Below are 18326 nucleotides of genomic sequence, written 5' to 3' on the forward strand. Positions count from 1 at the left end.
TGCATTACTTTTTTAGGTGTGCCCCCCAAACTCCCCACATAATGTACGACATGGAATCCACGACTGAAGCCATATAATGAACTGCAGGGAGAGGTCAGCAATTGCAAGGCATAAAGGGGAGCTAAGGATGCTGAGAGGAGCTGCTTTGGCTCATCAGCTCTTCAGCCATGCACACCTGATGGAAATAAAGCTTGAGGCAGGCATGAAACTCCAGGCAAATGTTCTAATCTCCCTTAGGCTGACCTATATTATCTACAGCTGTCCACACATTTTTGACTGCCCTTGATAACCAGCCTGAATTCGTGGCTGCCCTGTGCAGCTCCTCAATTGACTTCACTGAGCTTTGAAGGCATTTGGAAGTCTGCCTCTGAAGGACAAACTCTTGCCCTTTGGCCAGCCAGGAAAGAGGCTCATCATGGCAGTTGCTGGTAAGTTGCTCTTAGGTGATGCTCAGAAGCCACTGACTTGGAGCAGCTTTGGAACTTAGTGTCACAATAGGGAAGAGCCTCCCTGCACTTCCCTTGATTCTGAGAACGGCAGAGGGCTCATGCGTCCAACGCTGAGCCTCTCACTTTGCATTTGCCACAATTCACCCTGGCGGGTACATTTCTGAATCCCTAATTATCTCCAGCAAACTTCCTCCAGGTTTATTTGGACAGTGAGTGATTGGGAACAGTGCAGACACATCACAACTACCCTGCGCCCTATATGGATGCCTGTATTTTCTTTTCACTTCCCTTTTGGTTTATTTTGCCTCTAGTGCTCGTCACAGTCTGAAGGTCTGATGTGCAGTGCACCTGCTTAAGCCATGTGCTGACAGGCATTACAAATGTGCTCTGCAAACCTACTGCTGTTTCTTTGGGTGTATTATTGCAGTAATTAGCATGATAAATAATGCAAAACATGTGGCTTTTTATAATACCCCCTTTGTAGTAGTTTTCAAATGGTTTCATTATAATGCTTCAGGAGCAGACTCGGTGAGAAGAGGCATATGGAAACAGATTTTTGATTTCCTGCTTCCAGACTTACTAATGCTCCCTCTCGCCTTCACTAATCTACCCTTGTTTTCTTATAATAATTATTATTTCCCCAAGAATCAGCCTGAAAGCTCTGCATTTCAGATCAAGACATCCATTGTGACAGGAGCTCTACAAATACTTCGCATGAGGCATTTCTTTTTGGACTTAAACCTGTAGAGATCTAGAAAAGTATATGAGATCAATTTATACCCATATGCTGTTTGAATGCCTTGACTACAGATTCTAGCCAAACCTTCTGGACTGAAGCCAGCCATCAAGGGCCCATGTTTACTGTCTCTTGACCTGCTGTTGCAGAACAGAAATGTGTATGTGTGAACTCTTAAGCTGCCCATTTAATTGTTAATTAGGGGAAGACATACTTTAGGAAAATGGACCCATACCCTTATTGCCTTTTGATATTTTACCCTACATGCATAATTGTATTGGGTCTTGCTCTGCAAAATGCAGAAGAGGAGAGTTGGAGCTTTGCTAAATCCAGCGTAAGCCACTTGAGGTCTACAAATTAGACCACAGCGTCTCAAGGATCTGTGGCTTTGCAGCTTTGGAGAACCATAGTCTCGATAAGCAGCTAGATCAGCCCAAAGCTAATCAGTACAGTGGTACCTCGGGTTACATACGCTTCAGGTTACATACGCTTCAGGTTACACACTCCGCTAACCCAGAAATAGTGCTTCAGGTTAAGAACTTTGCTTCAGGATAAGAACAGAAATCGGGCTCTGGCAGCGCAGTGGCAGCAGGAGGCCCCATTAGCTAAAGTGGTGCTTCAGGTTAAGAACAGTTTCAGGTTAAGAACAGACCTCCGGAACGAATTAAGTACTTAACCTGAAGTACCACTGTAAAAGGCAGCTGGTTGAGATTTATTATTTGGGAGTGGTCCTTATCAAAAGAACAATCAGAAAAGTCATGATATGGGCGACTTCACAGACACCGTATGCTTCGAAAGAGAATGGTATGTCAGCTTTCTTAAGGATGTAAAAGTGACAAAAATATCACCATGTATCATGTATCCTTACCCGTGGGAGTTTTTAAGTATTGTCAAGGCGAGCGACAATAGACATTTGCAAGAAGAATTCATGACGTTTGTGAGACAAACTTTGCCTTCTTTATGACAGTGTTGCAGTTTGGGGCTAGAAAGATGGAGATAGTTAATCCTGTTGTTTCATGTCATAATCATGATCCAGAAGCCCTTTCCCTTGTGCGCCTGCATGGTTTCTTGGTGTGTTTGTGTCCATGCTCAGGGAAAATAATACCAGCAGTCAAAATTCCTTGGCCAGTTGTTGTTTTATAATAATAATAATAATAATAATAATAATAATAATAATAATGATGATGATGATGATGATGATGATGATGATGTCTGCTCCTCCCACAAGTATCACTGTTCCTTTCACATATCTCTTTGGGCACTTATATACAAAGGCTCCCTCCTCCCCATGACTCAGGCTGTCTCCATGTTTCATCCTCTCCAAGCCTACCTGTTCCCCATGTGTCTTCGGCTGCCCAAATGTTGCTCTATGAAGATGCAACACAAAGCAAGCCATCCAGGGCTGGTGTGTGTGTGTGTGGGGGGGGGAGGGATATAGGATAAACCAGGGGAATGGGATCTTGCCAGGTCCACCAGGAAATGCAATCCAACGAGAATTCACCTGCATAAGCTTCAAGAAATTTGTGCCCATTTTATGCTGAATTAATCATTCTGGAGTGAACAACTGCCACCACCTGGCTTAATATTTGCAACCCTCATTAATTAATTTCCATAATTTGTGTCCTCATCTGCCAAAGTATTCCAGACAATATAGCATAACATATTGTTGAAATAATAATTAGACTGCAAACAATCAAGCCAGCAAAAGATCAAAAGTGCATGAAAGCTACCCAGTCAGAGTTGGAAAACAACAATTAAACAGCATTTAACAGGGATCAGAGATGTTTTAAGTATGAGTCAATTAAGTGCTCATATAAATTTGAAAATGTTTTCTGGTCTTTACTAATCAATCTGCAACAAACTGCAGAGTACTAAGGCAAGCAATGAGAGAGCCCTGCTCCAAGAACCTTCCAACTTCACTTCTTGTACCAAAAAGAGCCCAAGCGAGGCCACCTTCACAATCCAGACCATAAGCAAACAGGAATGGAAATAATGGGAAGAAACCTGCCCCTTTCCCCATGCTACAATTGTGGGTGGGCACAAAAGGTTTCAACATAATTGGTTCTATACTCGGCAGCCATAATTTCTACAAGCAGGAAGAAGTAGCTATAACTTTCATAAAGTAAAGTAGTAGCAAGCCAAGCTCTCCCTCCCTCATACAAAGCTGAGCAATCTCTTTGTGAAGAGTAAACCATTGTCTTATGTAATACCGCTAAAGGCCACAGTAACTAGGTCCCTGAAACAATGATAGTTCCACCTTTGATTTAAATAGTGTCCTGACTTTGATCTAATTAAATACCTGGTTTTGACTTTTAATTCCAGCTGCAACATTATAATTGGGTGGGAGCTTTGGGGGGATTATTTTAAGTAATGTGATCTGAATCATCTAATAAACTAGGTTATGCAGAGAGAGTGGTGCCATCATCCTAGTTCATAAGTATCTGAACTACTTTGAGACCTGAGCCAAATTCAGATATTTGGGCCCAACAATCATGAGCTTTTTCCTGATACAGACAGCAAGTTCTGGGCTGTGGCAACTGCCCTGCCTGGCGGTCTGCAAATGATAGGAGCTAGAGCTGCACTCTGCCAAAGCTTAGCTGTCTGAATTATGCAGAGCACATTACCAAGGAGCTGAATGTCTGACCACAGCTTTAGAGACAGCCCACAATGTCCAAACAAACAAACAAACAAATTGTAGACCACTTTTCGTCTACAATTCTAGTGGATTAAGGCTGCAATCCTAACCATGTCTGCTCAGAAGTGAGCCCCATTGAATTCAATGGGATTACTCCCAGGTGGTTAGGCCTAATTTGACTGCAGCCTAATTTAATTTGCATTTAACATGGGGCATTGTTGTGGTTGAATACATTTCCATGTAATGTCACAGGATCAACAGTGCGCAAAGCACAAAATAACCTTCTCTAAGGGCATATTCTGACATGAATATGCATTCCTTGACGTGTGAAATTCCTGCTGAGCAGCATTGTGTTGGAGGGAATGGGGCTGATGGTTCATTCAGACGTTCAAATCACTACTTGAAACTGTAGCCACAGTACAATGAACACGGTGAAGTCCATGCAATGGATCACGAGGAACGAGGCTAGAAAGAGCCATGTGTACTTTTTTCCAGTGTCAGAGGCAGTGTGCCTTGATTTACCAGTTACTGGAAATTACAAGTGGGGAGTGTGCTATTCCACTCAGATCCTGTTTTTGGACTTCTCACAGGCATCTGGTTGGTCACTGTGAGAACAGGATTATGGACTAGATGGACCTTTGGTCTGATTCAGCAGGCCTCTTCTTGCGTTACTGAAAAGAGAAGTTCAGAGCCAGCCTACCAGAATGTTTTGCTTATTCAAGTCCAACCTGTGGAGAGACTGAGCCATTTATTCAACACCTATGTTGGTACTGCACCATATTCTGGTACACTAGAGAAAGTACAAAATATGGAGTGTACTTCTAAAAGTGACATACTTTATTTTACCTGCAGTCTAAGCTGGAGTAATCAGAGCAATGGTGGTGGTTTTGTTCCATTGAGTTATTAAGGACTATAGCCTTTCTCAAACAGGGACTATCAGTGCATCTAGAGTTTGCTGTATCAAAATGCTTGTTTGGGGTTTCATACATTCCAAATGGCTAGCAGCTTCTTACCCAGTCTTGCTAGGGAATTCTTAAAAAGCAAAATATCAGGGCAGTTTTGAAATCAATGGTTAAAATCATTGCAGTTTTGAAATGTTCAGTCTGCCATCTTGATTTAAAAATGATATCCAATCATCTCCAAGCATAGATGGAAACCTGCTCTTTGATCTCACAAACCATCATTCAAAACTTGGTTATGATATCTTAAGAGATGTCCAAATGCATAGCAAGCAGAAAAGCAACTTTCCAAATCAATGAAGTACATGGCTAAGAATTGCTGTTAATATAGAGATGGCTCCAAGCGCTTCATTTTGGTGAAATCCTGCTCAAAGGGTTAAGCTTTTTCTTTTTTACCTGACAAGCAGGCGTAGGCAAACTAAGGCCTGGGGGCTGGATGTGGCCCAATCGCCTTCTCAGTCTGGCCCACGGAAGGGCTGGGAATCAGCGTGTTTTTACATGAGTAGAATGTGTGCTTTTATTTAAAATGCATCTCTGGGTTATTTGTGGGGCATAGGAATTTGTTCATTTTTTTCTTCAAAGTATAGTCTGGCCGACCACATGGTCTGAGGGATGGTGGACCGGCCCACGGCTGAAAAAGGTTACTGACCCCTGCCAAGAAACTATTCCATTAGGGTTTAGCAAGATCCACATCTTTCCATGGCCATAATCCAACACAGAGTTAGGCCCATTGGTTTTAGCTGTGTTGGATTATGGCCCATATTATTTTTTGAACTCCAGCATATATGCAGCACACAACGTTAACACACATTATGCAAACTGCAGATTTATTAATGTATTTACAGCAGTAACAACCTTTTTGCCCTCTGCAATTTGTGACAGAGGGCAACAGACACGTATTGGTACCTAGATATGCAATTCAAAGTCTGAGCTCTTTCGGAATGATAGAACCTCTCTGTCTCTCTGGACAAACTCGAAACTGACATTAGAAGTCACAAACAACTGCTGAGTGGAGATCCAGGAAGTTGAGTCACATTTCAAAACAAGTGTTTTGTGTTATTACATCACCAAATGGCCCTCACACCAGCATCAACAGCAGTCTTGGCAGGGTGAGGCATTGGCATGGTGGTACCTGTATGAAATCAAGGCTCTGAATTATTCCTATAACCATTTTCTTGATGACAGATAGTGAGCAGATGAGCTGGTTCTTCTCTTGCTGTGTTTGTGTGTGTGCTTGTGTGTAGTCCCCCTTCCCTCATATGCACATTTCAGGTAAGTTTCTTTTCATGTGGAAGGATATGATATGACCCATTTAATTCAGTTAAAGCCAAAGACAGATCCTTAATATTTAGATCAAAATAAGTACCATTAGCCAAGGCTTCATATTTTGTCCCGGAACCTTCTGCCCAACTCCTGTTACTTTGCTGGGCTGTCATGGAGCCCCCAAACATATCAAAACCTCAAATCAGCTGTCACCATATAAAAGGCAACACCCTCCCAGCAATTGTTTGCCCTCAAACAATTGGGGGAAGATGGCAATTGAACTGGAGGTTCCAAATAGTTGACCTTACTTAGTTGGCTCCTTACACCCTGGGAAGTAGGGCTCCTTGAAAGTGTGACTTTCCGCCAAGTGATTGTGCATGGGATGCATGAACTAAAATCTGTTTTGGGTGCAAGTTTTCTTTAGCCGCCAAATTTGCAACCATTACATAGCCTGTGAATAATTTATAGGGGGAAAACGTTCGGTTGTTTCATCAGATGTGTTTTCCACTTGGCTCTCTGTTTCCCTTTCTGCACTGAAAAGAAGAATGTTTTTCTAGGTATCAATAATTAATCCTTTTAAACCGGGGTGTGGGGGGTGTTACAGTATGATATCTGACGTCAATGCAACCTAATAAGAACATAAGAAATTCAGAGGGAGGCTGGCGGTAACCTAGTTTGTCAGCCAGCAGCCATAGCTGTTAGGTGACATTTGTTGGTTCACTTTTGCTGCTGCTTTTTAAATCTCCATGCTAAAATCTCCATGCAAACACTTCCTTCCCCTGCCTCCTTGCACTTTCTGTGCTACCAATAGACACAGTTTTACTCTGGGTGAGCGCAGTAGACCACCTCCTCGCCTGGATGGATTCCATATGTATATATTTTCTGGAACTCTCAGTGACATATGTACCTGGTGCTTTCAGCAATGTCTTAAAAACAAATGGTTATGGTGCTATTCAAACCTGAGATCTTATTTCTCAGCTTTAGTTTAATTGGAGCTTTCAGTTTCAGGATGAGGTCATTCCCTGTGCCAAAAGATGCAATCAGACTTGGACGCTGAATTATTTAGAGTTCCGTTTAACCGTTTGCATGTGCCCAAGCGGCAATAAACATTGCCTTGCTACCCTGTAGGCAACTGCAGCTGTTATGCAAACAGCAAATAAATGTTCCGCAACCTCCTAGGCTGAGGCGTTCTGAACAAAGGAAGGGTGCACTCCAGAACCATTTCCATAGAATCATAGAGTTGGAAGGGACCCTGAGGTTCATCTAGTCCAGCCCCTTGCATTGCAGGAATACACAGCTGTCCCATATGAGGATCGAACCTGCAACCTTGGTGTTATCAGCACCACCCATCAGTGTGTGATGCTGTTGCAGACTGGAAGGAGGAGTGGCATGGTGTAGGAGCTATGGCAGAGCCAATCAGATGCTCTTCTTGCCTTGCCTGCACCATAGCAAGCTCCTGTTACCTTGCCCCTCTCCTTGGCAAGTGGCCATGGCGTTTGGAGCTGAGAAGGCAAGTCAGCAGCACAGTCTCTCTCCCCTGCCCCCCTTACCGGCTAATGACTACTCCATTAAGGAAAGGAATCAGGGCATGGAGGTACAGTGGTACCTCGCAAGACAAATGCCTCGCAAGACGAAAAACGCGCAAGACGAAAGAGTTTTCCGTTTTTTGAGTTGTTCCGCAAGACGAATTTCCCTATGGGCTTGCTTCGCAAGACGAAACGTCTTGCGAGTTCTTGCGAGTTTGTTTCCTTTTTCTTAAAGCCGCTAAGCCGTTAATAGCCGCTAAGCCGCTAATAGCCATGCTTCGCAAGACGAAAAAACCGCAAGGCGAAGAGACTCGCGGAACGGATTAATTTCGTCTTGCGAGGCACCACTGTAATGGGGTTCATTGCTGAGCTTGGACCAGGAAGACCTCAGTTCAAATCTCTGCCAAGCTTACTAGCTGGCCTTGAGTAAGTTACAATCTCCCATCCTAATCTACCTCACAGGGTTGTTTTGAAGACACAATTAGACCCTCCACCCCATACCCTGGGCATTTTGCAGGAAGCTATTAAAAGAAATGCATTGGCCTTGGTCATTTTAATTCCTTTTGGATTTGCCATGGGTGTAGAATGATAGTAGAAAACTGGAGAATTAAATAAAAATCCCTTACACCTCCCCCTCCCCCAATTAACTGGATTTTTGAGGGTCTGGCACAAGCCCCCAAATGGATTCATCACTGCTTAACCAAGTATTCTGATAAACAGGCTTTTTCTCTTTCCCCATTTATAAATGTAAGAGAGACAACATCACACCAAGCGCTAGAGATATACCACCCTCCCACTTCACTCTATTTATATGTTCCTGTCATCAAGCAATTAAAATAATGAATACTTTACAAAACAACAGGTAAGCAGCCTCCATAAAGATAGTATTAGCTTAAAATGTACCTGCCATGCCTCCAAATAAGGCACCAATTAAAACTTCATTCTAGGTTTCTTGAAATGTCTCTCCCCCTCCCCCCGGGCCTGCTTCCTGGCTCATGGAAGGGCTGCAATGCCATTTACTTACGTACTTCTCTGTCTTTATATTTAAACATTTTCAAGCTGATACAACCACCACAACCAAATAGAAACCTTAAGACTTTTTTTTAAAAAATAGCTGCAACCATAGAACAAATCAAACAGTAAAAAAAAAGGAGCTTCAACTTTGCTAAACCTTAACTGTCTGGGGGAAATTAAGAAGAAATCTATCTGGTACTTAAAACTCATTAAATTGGGTGTGAGGCAGACAGGCCTGGAGGGGAGTGTTCCAAAGGAAAAGATTCATTCCCCAGGCACCGTAATGCTCTTTCCCTCTGGTGAGGCTCATAACACGCAGGCAAATTCATGTAGAAGTAGGAGGTTTTTAAGGTACCTGGATCCCAGGTCATGCAGAGTTTTAAAGGTGACACACTGGTGAAAAGCATCTCCTTCATCTCAAAACCGATAATCTTCATGGGAAGTGCCAGCCCACCCAGAACTGTCTGAACACCATCTCCCTAGTCCGATGAAAAGGTAAAAGATAAAGGACCCCTGGACGGTTAAGTCCAGTCAAAGGCAACTATGGGGTTGCTGCGCTCATCTCGCTTTCAGACCGAGGGAGCTGGCGTTTGTCCACAGACAGCTTTCTGGGTCATGTAGCTAGCATGACTAAACCTCTTCTGGCGCACAGAGGACTGTGACAGAAACCAGAGCGCATGGAAATGCTGTTTACCTTCCCACCACAGCAGTACCCATTTATCTGCTTGCACTGGCATGCATTCGAACTGCTAGGTAGGCAGGAGCTGGGACAGAGCAACAGGAGCTCACCCCGTTGCGGGGATTTGAACCGCCAGCCTTCTGATCTGCAAGCCCAAGAAGCTCAGTGGTTTAGAACCATCTGCCAACTGCACTGCTCTCTTCCCTGCATTGCAACTCAAGTTTGTTTCCCTTCAATCCAATCTGTTGTGGACTATAGGCACATCTACAACTTCAGCTGAAATGGATGTAAAGGAGAACTAAAACTGCCTGTCATCAACTTCAGCCTAAACCCCACACATCCTCACATAGAGACTTCATTAAACAGCAAGAGGATGGCTAATTTTTGTGTGGAATGTGTCATTCATGAATGTTGACTGCAGAATATCTGATTCATCAGATCTATATTTATCATATAATAAAGGCTATACATAATTGAAAAGGAAGCATGACTTTTATCCTTGCCACAGATGTTGATTTGTGCATGCATGCATGTGTGCGTGCGTGCACACAGAGTTTTGATTTGAATTATAATTCATTTACTCTGTATGGCAGAAATCTGCTTTGACCACAGTGCAAATGATGGTATATTTCACTTTATCAGTCAGATGCTGCCATTCATATTTCACAATGGAATGTGAACATGAGCAATCATTCTGAATCATAAATTTGTTCTAAATCTAAACAATTTGAATACACATTTGCTGCATTCTGAGCCATTAATTGCTTGTTATTCATTGTTTGCAAGCTGCTTTGGGATTTAGTTGAATGGGAATCAACATAGAAAATCAATCTCTCTATCAATCAGTCAGTCAATCAAGCAATCAATCAATCAATCAAGCAATCAGGCATTTTAAAGGCAGAAAATGCTTGTTCAAACCAAATCTTACCATGCTTAGAATGCATAGATTTCATCCATCCACAGAATGTGTACCGTATTTGTTTTCACTCTAATATTCTGGATATATCCCCCCCCCCAAATTTGGGGGGAAAGTTTGGGAAGGAGTCCAACTGTGAATAAAATGTCAATAAAACTTCAAAATCTGAAATATTAGTGTTTTGAAACTTGCAATGTAAAATTTAAAATATGGAGAAGTCAGTAACATTTCAGTGGATGCAATATTGATTTATCTGTGGAGGATGTGACAGGAATGAAGCTATGGCTTGCTGTTCCATGCTCTGAAACCTCTGGTGAGATCCAGAGCATCCTAAAGCCCTTGGGGACATCTACAGGGGTTGAGGGATGCTGCTTACTTACACCAGGCAACTCAAATGTTTACTATGCTAGGATAGTTAATAAATATTACTGCTGTTTTGTCACCAACGCAGTGGGAGATTCCTTCGAGTTGCGGCTTTTTCTGCATCCTTGTCTTGTGGAAATCTTCAGGAAGCAGTAAAGAGTGTTAAAAAGAGCATTGGGAGCTGAACTTCTCTTACTGACCTGAACAAACAAGCTACAGTATTTGGGTGGGTCCACCCCCCAACATCTACCCCCCCCAACATCTTCTGTGCTGTTCATGACTGAAGCATATCGAACTTGAGTGTGGCGATGCAGTGTCCTTGCAGCAGCGCCCCGCGAGGAGGGCTGGCTGTGAATGGCAGGGGTCAGTGGTGATTCAGCCGGCATAGCACAGCAAGAATGCCTCCTCTTAATTTGCTTCTTCCTCCCTTCCTCTGGTGACTCAGTGAGGGACAGTGCTTACAGCCAGAGAGGAGTTCCTCGGATTAATCACGCAGCACCGTTTTCAGAGTGGCTCCTTGGCAACCTGGCAGCTTGCTGGAAGATTGGCAGCTCTGCATTCCCATTCTGTTTGGTGTTTAAGGTTCCACACACTCGCCCAGTGTGAGCTTCCTTGGAAAACTCATTCAGGAAACCATAAATTAAAACAACACCTGACTATCGTGCACATTCACTGTGTGTTGCATCGTAGGTTAATTTTGTCTGTGTGCATACTTTGCATTGAGGTTTGCGTACAGGACCGTACAAATACGAGGCTGTATTGAGATTGCCGACATTCCAGGTGCCAGCTACATTGCATATGAGAACAGAGCGAGGAAACTGGCTCCTGTGGTGTCAAAAATACCTACGGCATCTCCCTAGCAACTTTTGAAAAACACCACTCACTGTATTTGCATAGAGCTTGGGAAAGAGAAATGCCAACCAGGGGAGTTTTTAGGTGGGGGTCACCTTACGTTGCCCATAACTCATCATCATTTCACAGAATGGGCAGAACTCAAAGTTGAAAGCAGTGCCAGGCCTAGACAGTGCCTGAAGCACATCCCAAATGATATCTCCCTCCCTGCTAGGACCAACACTTTAGTACTGATGCACTGTTCAGACAACAGGTCCTGCCATCATCTCCTCCCTGCCCCTATCACAGTGCTGCTTGTGGTTGCATTTCTGAACTTGCCATGACTGAAAGTGTGCTGTACCAGAGTTGGCTTTTTGATGGCTTGACTTGGGCTTCTTCCTTCCTTCCTTCCTTCCTTTCTTTCTTGTAAGAAAGTAAGCACTTGCCATTAACAGGAATATTCTTATTTGTGTATCCCATAGAAGGCAGGCCAGTTTTCCATTTGACAGAAGAACATAATTTTCCCACTCACTGTGTGTTGTGGTGATAACTGTTGTGTGTGTGTGTGTGTGATAACTTATATTATTACTTTACCAAAATACAAGCATTATTTATAAAATAGACAAACAACAGGGAAGGGGGGGATCCCCAGTAAAGAGGATATAAAGGCATTGGGTAACTTTACACAGAGACATTAATTGTCAGAAGTATCTTTTTAGCTTCTAGTGCACTGAACTGGGAAACCGCAAACAGAGATGATGTGTTTATCTGGTACTCTGTTGCAGTTTAACCCCTGCCATTCTAACTGTTCATCTCTTTCTCTCAATTTTACAGGAGGTCCAGAAGATAACCAGCAATGGGGAGACCCAGGCAGATGGGGACTTGAAACCCACAGACGAGAAAGAAGAAGTTGTGGCAGCAGCAGAAGTGGGCTGGATGACCTCTGTTAAAGACTGGGCAGGGGTGATGATTTCAGCCCAGACCTTAACTGGCAGAGTCCTTGTGAGTTTCCCTATGCTTTCTTCAGATTTTCCATCTACTTTTTTCAGAGGGCTAGCCAATACCCCCCCATTTAACAATATGGTAATTTTCACATGAACAACACTTTCTCTCTTTGGTGTCTGCTTGCTGATACATGCAGAAAATGGCCTCATGAGGACAGGCAACCAGGCTATTCCTTGATATTTAAAGTAATTAGGTGAAAAGGTTGGCCATGTGCATCCACTCTAGCTCTTGGTTCCTAAACCTATGTATTTGAGAGTTAGTTCAAATAAGAGAAATGAGATGCATCTTCCAAGTAAATATTGTTTGTATCAGGGTGCCATATTATGTGACAAACTGTCTTCAGAAAGCCCTTTCCTTTCCACAGGATCCTGGTAGACTAATTTTTGCACAGGAAGTTAAAGGAGGACAGGTTTGTTCCTGTTGAAGGGAAATGTATTGTTTCTGACACCTAAGGTTATGAAAATTAACTACTAATGTCGGGGAGGTTCTGATACTCAATATAGGCATCGTTTTTGTCATAATTTTGCACCCACTTCCAGGCACAGCAAGTCTTCCCCATAATGGTGCATTTGTGCCACAAAAGCTCCAAAGGTTTCTTGTATTCAGTACTCTAGATCAGTGTTTCCCAACCACTGTTCCGCAGCACACTAGTGTGCCGCGAGATGTTGCCTGGTGTGCCGCGAGATGTTGCCTGGAGGGAGGCGGGCGAGTCGGGCGGCGAGAAGCGGGGCGGCGGCGGCGGCGAGGAGAGGCCGCCCAGCGCGGGGCTCTCGCCGTCTGCCTGCCTGGCTGCCTGCGAGCTCGGCGGGCAGCGCCTCCGTCCGCAGCGCCCGCCTCGCGGCTCTCATTCCCTGCCCCTGCCAAAGCTCACCCAGCCAAGCCGCGCTCTCCTTCCTGCCTCGCTTTGCTGCCTCCTCCCCCCCCACCCCCAAAGCTTGGAGGTTCCCCGGCAAGGGGGAGGGAAAAAAATTGAAACTTACACTTTCGTGCGTCCCTCCCGGCGTGACGCTGCGCGCTGACGTCACGGGGCTGTAATGGTGGTGTGCCTCGAGATTTTTTTCATCAAACAAGTGTGCCTTTACCAAAAAAAGGTTGGGAAACACTGCTCTAGATAACTGTTATCCCTGTAGAGTTGTTAAATGGTGGGCAATATCCAACATTAATCATACTTACAGTAGACCCACTGAAATAATAAACCTCGTTACTTAAGTCTATTGATTCCAGTTGGTCTAAGTAAGACTTGGTTCGATGGAACCTTGTGAACGGAAAGAGGGCTAGTTCTATTAGGAAATTAAAAATGTGGAACATTTTTGCCTCCCTTGAGCCTGGTTCTGAGCTCTTCGCCTCCAGGGGAAAGATTTCCCTTATTTGGGTGTAAGTAATTTGGATCCAGGCCCTGTGGGAACAAGGCTCGTTTGTTATGCAAAATGAATTTAGGTAGGCTGCCTGCTAGGACACACTGCAGCCAACAGGCTAATTTGGGTTAATTGCCTAGATTTAATTGAGATTTAGAGCTAGTATTGTTAGATTTGAGTCCAAAGTGCTTATATTATGGAAGTATCATTACTGTGGACTTTTAACAGGTTTTATCATTAAGTTTCATACACCCACACCATTAATTTATTATTATTTTTAAAGAATTGTTTGCAAGTGTTATGGAGCCATTTTGAACCATGTATAGAACAGTGTGTTCTGTACATATAAGGAATCCAGTTGGCTCTATATTGATATAAGCTTAAACACCATGCAGGTAACATGGTTTTATATTAAAAATATTATACATATCAGGAACAGTCAAAGGATGTAATAAGTTTATTGGTCTCTATACACGTTGCCAGATTGTAAATTTAGTTTGGATAAAATAAAAGTAATGGGATTTAGTCTAACAACCAACAAACACTAGATGTAACTAGAATTTTTTTGTGAACAAACCCCAAAAAGGCATGTCAATATCTTCGCCACACAAGTCGACAAGGATCTGTTTAAAAACAGCCTAGCTCTATGAAAAGAAAAGATGAGATGGCAAATGTGGTTTTGGTTTTCTTTTTTTTGATAGAATATATATGGCCAATATGAATATTCTGCCTTTCGTGGTTTTGTCTGTTGCAATGGTTCACTAAAAGTGGGTACAGTGTATTGACATTTGCACAGGTAGTTAGGAATTGCTGTTTTTTAAAAATTGGATCAACATTTGGGTTTGGTTGCTTTATGGCAAAGCAAAACTAAATGTGCATATTTTGCTTTATTAATATGCAATATAATTGAAAAAGATAGGAAGAAAATGTACTTAACCACACATTGTTTTCCTGTCAGTTTAGGAATGCAGCTTACTTTTAGGTAGCATTTTTGCATCCAACGTTTCTGTGGACATTTCTGCCAGTGAATTTATGGGTTGTGGCTCTTTTAAGTAAAATCCCAGCTGAAACTGAGGGCATAGTTATTGAAAATCTTTTAAAGATATTTACCCGCCTCTGCTTCTTAGTGACTTAGCACGCCGTGTATTCCTGAAAGGTCTGATCATTTCCCCTTGAAAGCCAACTGCAGAAAATTCTGTTTTATTGAGTAAAAGATTATGGCTTTTTGTAGGTCAGTTGCAGATCAAAATTAGATCAGCCAGAGTGACAGATGAAGAAATTACAGTACCTTTTCATACTGTAGGCCACAGTTTAAATCAAAATCAATCTTCCAGATTCACAATTAAATAACCTTTAGGAAGTGGTTCACTGAACACTGGTGTTGAGGGAGAAGAAATAGTAGCAATTGATTTTTGGTTTGGCGTGCTCACGCAAAGAAAGCTGTTGTGCAACTGCCGCCTAAATTTATTTGCTAAGCAAAGAAAAAAAAGTTATTAAGGTGTGGTGTGAAAATTGATCTTAAAAACAGGACTTCATTAATAGTTCTTTCTTCAAATCACCCTTTTTTCATTCTCATATGATCAGTTATTTCCTTGGAAAGGGGCTCCAATGAGGGTGGTCAGTCTCTCAATTGTGCAGCCCAGAGCTCTGCCCTCACAACTTTCCAGATTGAGTCCTTGGCCTTTTGGGTTAAGGAAGTCCCTTGCCTGAGGCCTTAGAGACTTGCTGCCAAGTAGACAGTTCTTGGCAGGATGGGTCAATGGTCTCACCCATTTAAGGCAGTACCATATGTTCAATAAGACTCGTTGTAAAAGGGCAAGAGCTTCAAAGGCTAATATTTTCAGGACCCTTTCTCTGTTGTTTTTGTCGTTTTTTGCATATTGTTCACTTTAGTATGGCTCTCATCTTATTCTTCATGAAATGGGTTCCTACCTTCACCAATCAAAGTGTGAAAGGGTTGGTTTGGATAGCAGCACATATCTGGCAGCTAGTGAGATCTGCCTACCTTCTCGATAGCTAGCTGTGAAAGGAGTGCTCATGGAGTGAGCTAAGACATTTCTCCATCTGTGAAACAAATAACCAGTTGCATTCGTAAATGCTAGAAGAAACCAAAAGTTACCAGATCTCCTTATATCAAGTCCAGTCAAGGAGTTTCTTTTCCATAGAAAAGAAAACTTTGTAAGGCTGCAGTCTGATGCCTATTTATGCCCAATAAGGAGTCAGTGTCACTGAATCCAGAAGGACCAACTATAATAATAATAGGAATGTACATTCTGATTATATGGGACATTCTGGGAACAAATTGGAAACTGGGATGGCTTCTGTAAATCTAGGACTTTTCCTGGAAAATAGGGACACTTGGAAGGTCTGTTAGTATACCCGGGTCAAGTTGGAGAGCCTAGTATCCATCTCCAAACCTATGCTAGCTCAGTCTGCATCCACAAAATTGAGCTGTTTTTATATCCTTTATGCACCATTCTTCATTTCTGATTTTGTGTTGGCTCAGAGTGCTGCACATGTGCAGCATAAGTTTTGGTTTCCCTGCTGGTTACTAAAGCCACGGGAACGTAGGTACACCTTCATGAAAGCCCTTTGCAAAAAGGAACCTTGAAAGGCTCATAATCTCTTTGATTGTGCTTGCATGTCTTGGATCACCTGCAAACTGAAAACTGCACCAGTCTGTGCACGCACCAGTTCCAAAATTAATTCAATTTCTTTCTAAGTTAAGGCAGGCAGGCAGGCAGAACCAGAACATGGGTCAGAAGCAAACCATGGGACCAGAATGGGAGGGGGGAAAGGGAAACTGAGGATACCCATCCATCCCTATTCTCTTTCATTTCCATGCTACAAAAATTAGAAAACTTGTCAGCAGCTCAATGTGTGAAAATTATTTAAAATGTGACATCCTTTGCCTGGGCAGCTGTCAAAACCAGGAACAGTTTGTGAAAGCTAATTCGGTTCTAAATTAATCCTGAACACTTTGAAAATAACGCTGTTAAAAGAAAACATTTGAGATGCTCCCCTCCACCACCTAATTTGATGGTTGGAAAGAATATATTTTAACATTTCGTACATATGTTTTATGCACTATAACTTTGCTCACTGCCATGGGCTTTACATATATTTTTGTGTTATGTGGGATAGATTGCAACGGACTGTGCCTGAACCATCTTCCAGGGTTCTCAGTATATGTCTAAGGTTTCGGCTGCAGAAGTTCACTGCGATCACCTGAGAATCCTGGAAGTCACATGGCTCTGAGGGTGGAGCTCGCCAGCGCCTCCCTGTGCCCTGCCCTGTTAGCGCTCTAGTTTTACGTGATTCCTGCCATGCGTTGCCAACAATCCCTGGCCCTACTTCCCTTGAAATCCACCTGGTTCTTTTGAGCATTGAGCTAGAACGTTTGCAAAAAACGTATTCACCACATGGTCAGCTTTGTAACCTCCCGACAGTGAGCAGGTTCTAAGAGGCAAAGTTTGCCAGACCCAGCTAGTGAGCATTGGTGCCCCCTGTTACCTTCCCTCCATCACAGAAGCTTTGAGGTGGGGTTGCTTGCAAAAGTGGAAAGATCTAGCAGGAGCAGTGATAGAGGTTGGGGGTGAGCCCCCTTTTGAGATGGAGCTTGACTTGAATGAGCCTGGGCCTCCCTTATAGCAGAGACTTTCCCAACTGTGTTGGCCATAATTGTGAACTTGGTCAGCATCACTAAACAATGAATTAATATGCCTGCACATTGGCATTCCTGGGATGGTATCTTTGTTTGGCATAATTAAGAGCTGATTGTGGCATGACATATTACATGGTGGTAGAGAAGGGTTTACTGGGGAGCAGAACTGTAGCAACCAACTGTACAATATGCACTGATTTTGGCAAACATTTACTTACTTGTAAACTATTATTTTTAACACACTCCACCACAGTAGCTTTTGAAGTAGAGCAAGACTCGCCCCTTTCCTGCTTTTCTTCCTGTCTCTTCTTGCTCCACACACTCGAAGCTCTACCCTGGCAGGAGGAAAATAGGAAGCTACAGTCTCTGTTGGGCATACTAGCTCAGGGTCTCTACTAGTGCAATAATTAGCTAAGGAGCTCCTAGTTTGAAATATAATCACCTGGGGGGACGGTGGATGAAATGGATGCTAATTATCCAATGGTAGGTAGTGGTTTGTATTAGGGGGAAAAAAGTCATTTTGTGGAGCAGTTTATTTTGAGCTTTAAACCTCCTCGTGGGTTGCCATGGGGATTAGGTGCAGCCATAAATCCGCTTCCTAGGTGTTCACATGTGTTAAGCTGCCTGCAAACACTTCTTCTTTCCTTGAAATTAATTTGTAGACTGAACACCTTTGCTCGGCTTGGGTCTGTTATTGATGTCCCTGGTTTATGTGCTGTGTGTGTGTGTGTGTGTGTGTGTGTGTGTGTGTGTGTGTGTGTGTAAATCGGTGGTAGCTCTCAGCAGGAGAAATTGCTCATAGCTGAATTGGAAGATATTTGCTCCAGTTTGCTTTAATCTCCCGTGACTACAGTGTGGGCTGTTCCCTAGGTTTCCATAGGGACAGGAACAATGCTTCCCGTTGGGGTTCATCAGCCACAGAATGATGATG

General features: G+C 43.1%; 1 protein-coding gene across 16 annotated transcripts in view; it reads left to right on the forward strand.

Annotated features, from left to right (window-relative positions):
• Window positions 1-18326, forward strand: part of KCNMA1 (potassium calcium-activated channel subfamily M alpha 1) — a 566228-nt gene that overhangs the window by 137218 nt on the left and 410684 nt on the right. For all 16 annotated transcript variants that reach the window (XM_081191546.1, XM_081191549.1, XM_081191547.1 and 13 more), the window contains exon 2: window positions 12206-12373. In XM_081191546.1, the coding sequence (XP_081047672.1) occupies window positions 12206-12373 (168 nt within the window). The remainder of the gene's footprint in view (window positions 1-12205; window positions 12374-18326) is intronic.

The sequence above is a fragment of the Podarcis bocagei genome (assembly GCF_964188305.1).
Source record: "Podarcis bocagei genome assembly, chromosome: 4".
Lineage (NCBI taxonomy): Eukaryota > Metazoa > Chordata > Lepidosauria > Squamata > Lacertidae > Podarcis > Podarcis bocagei.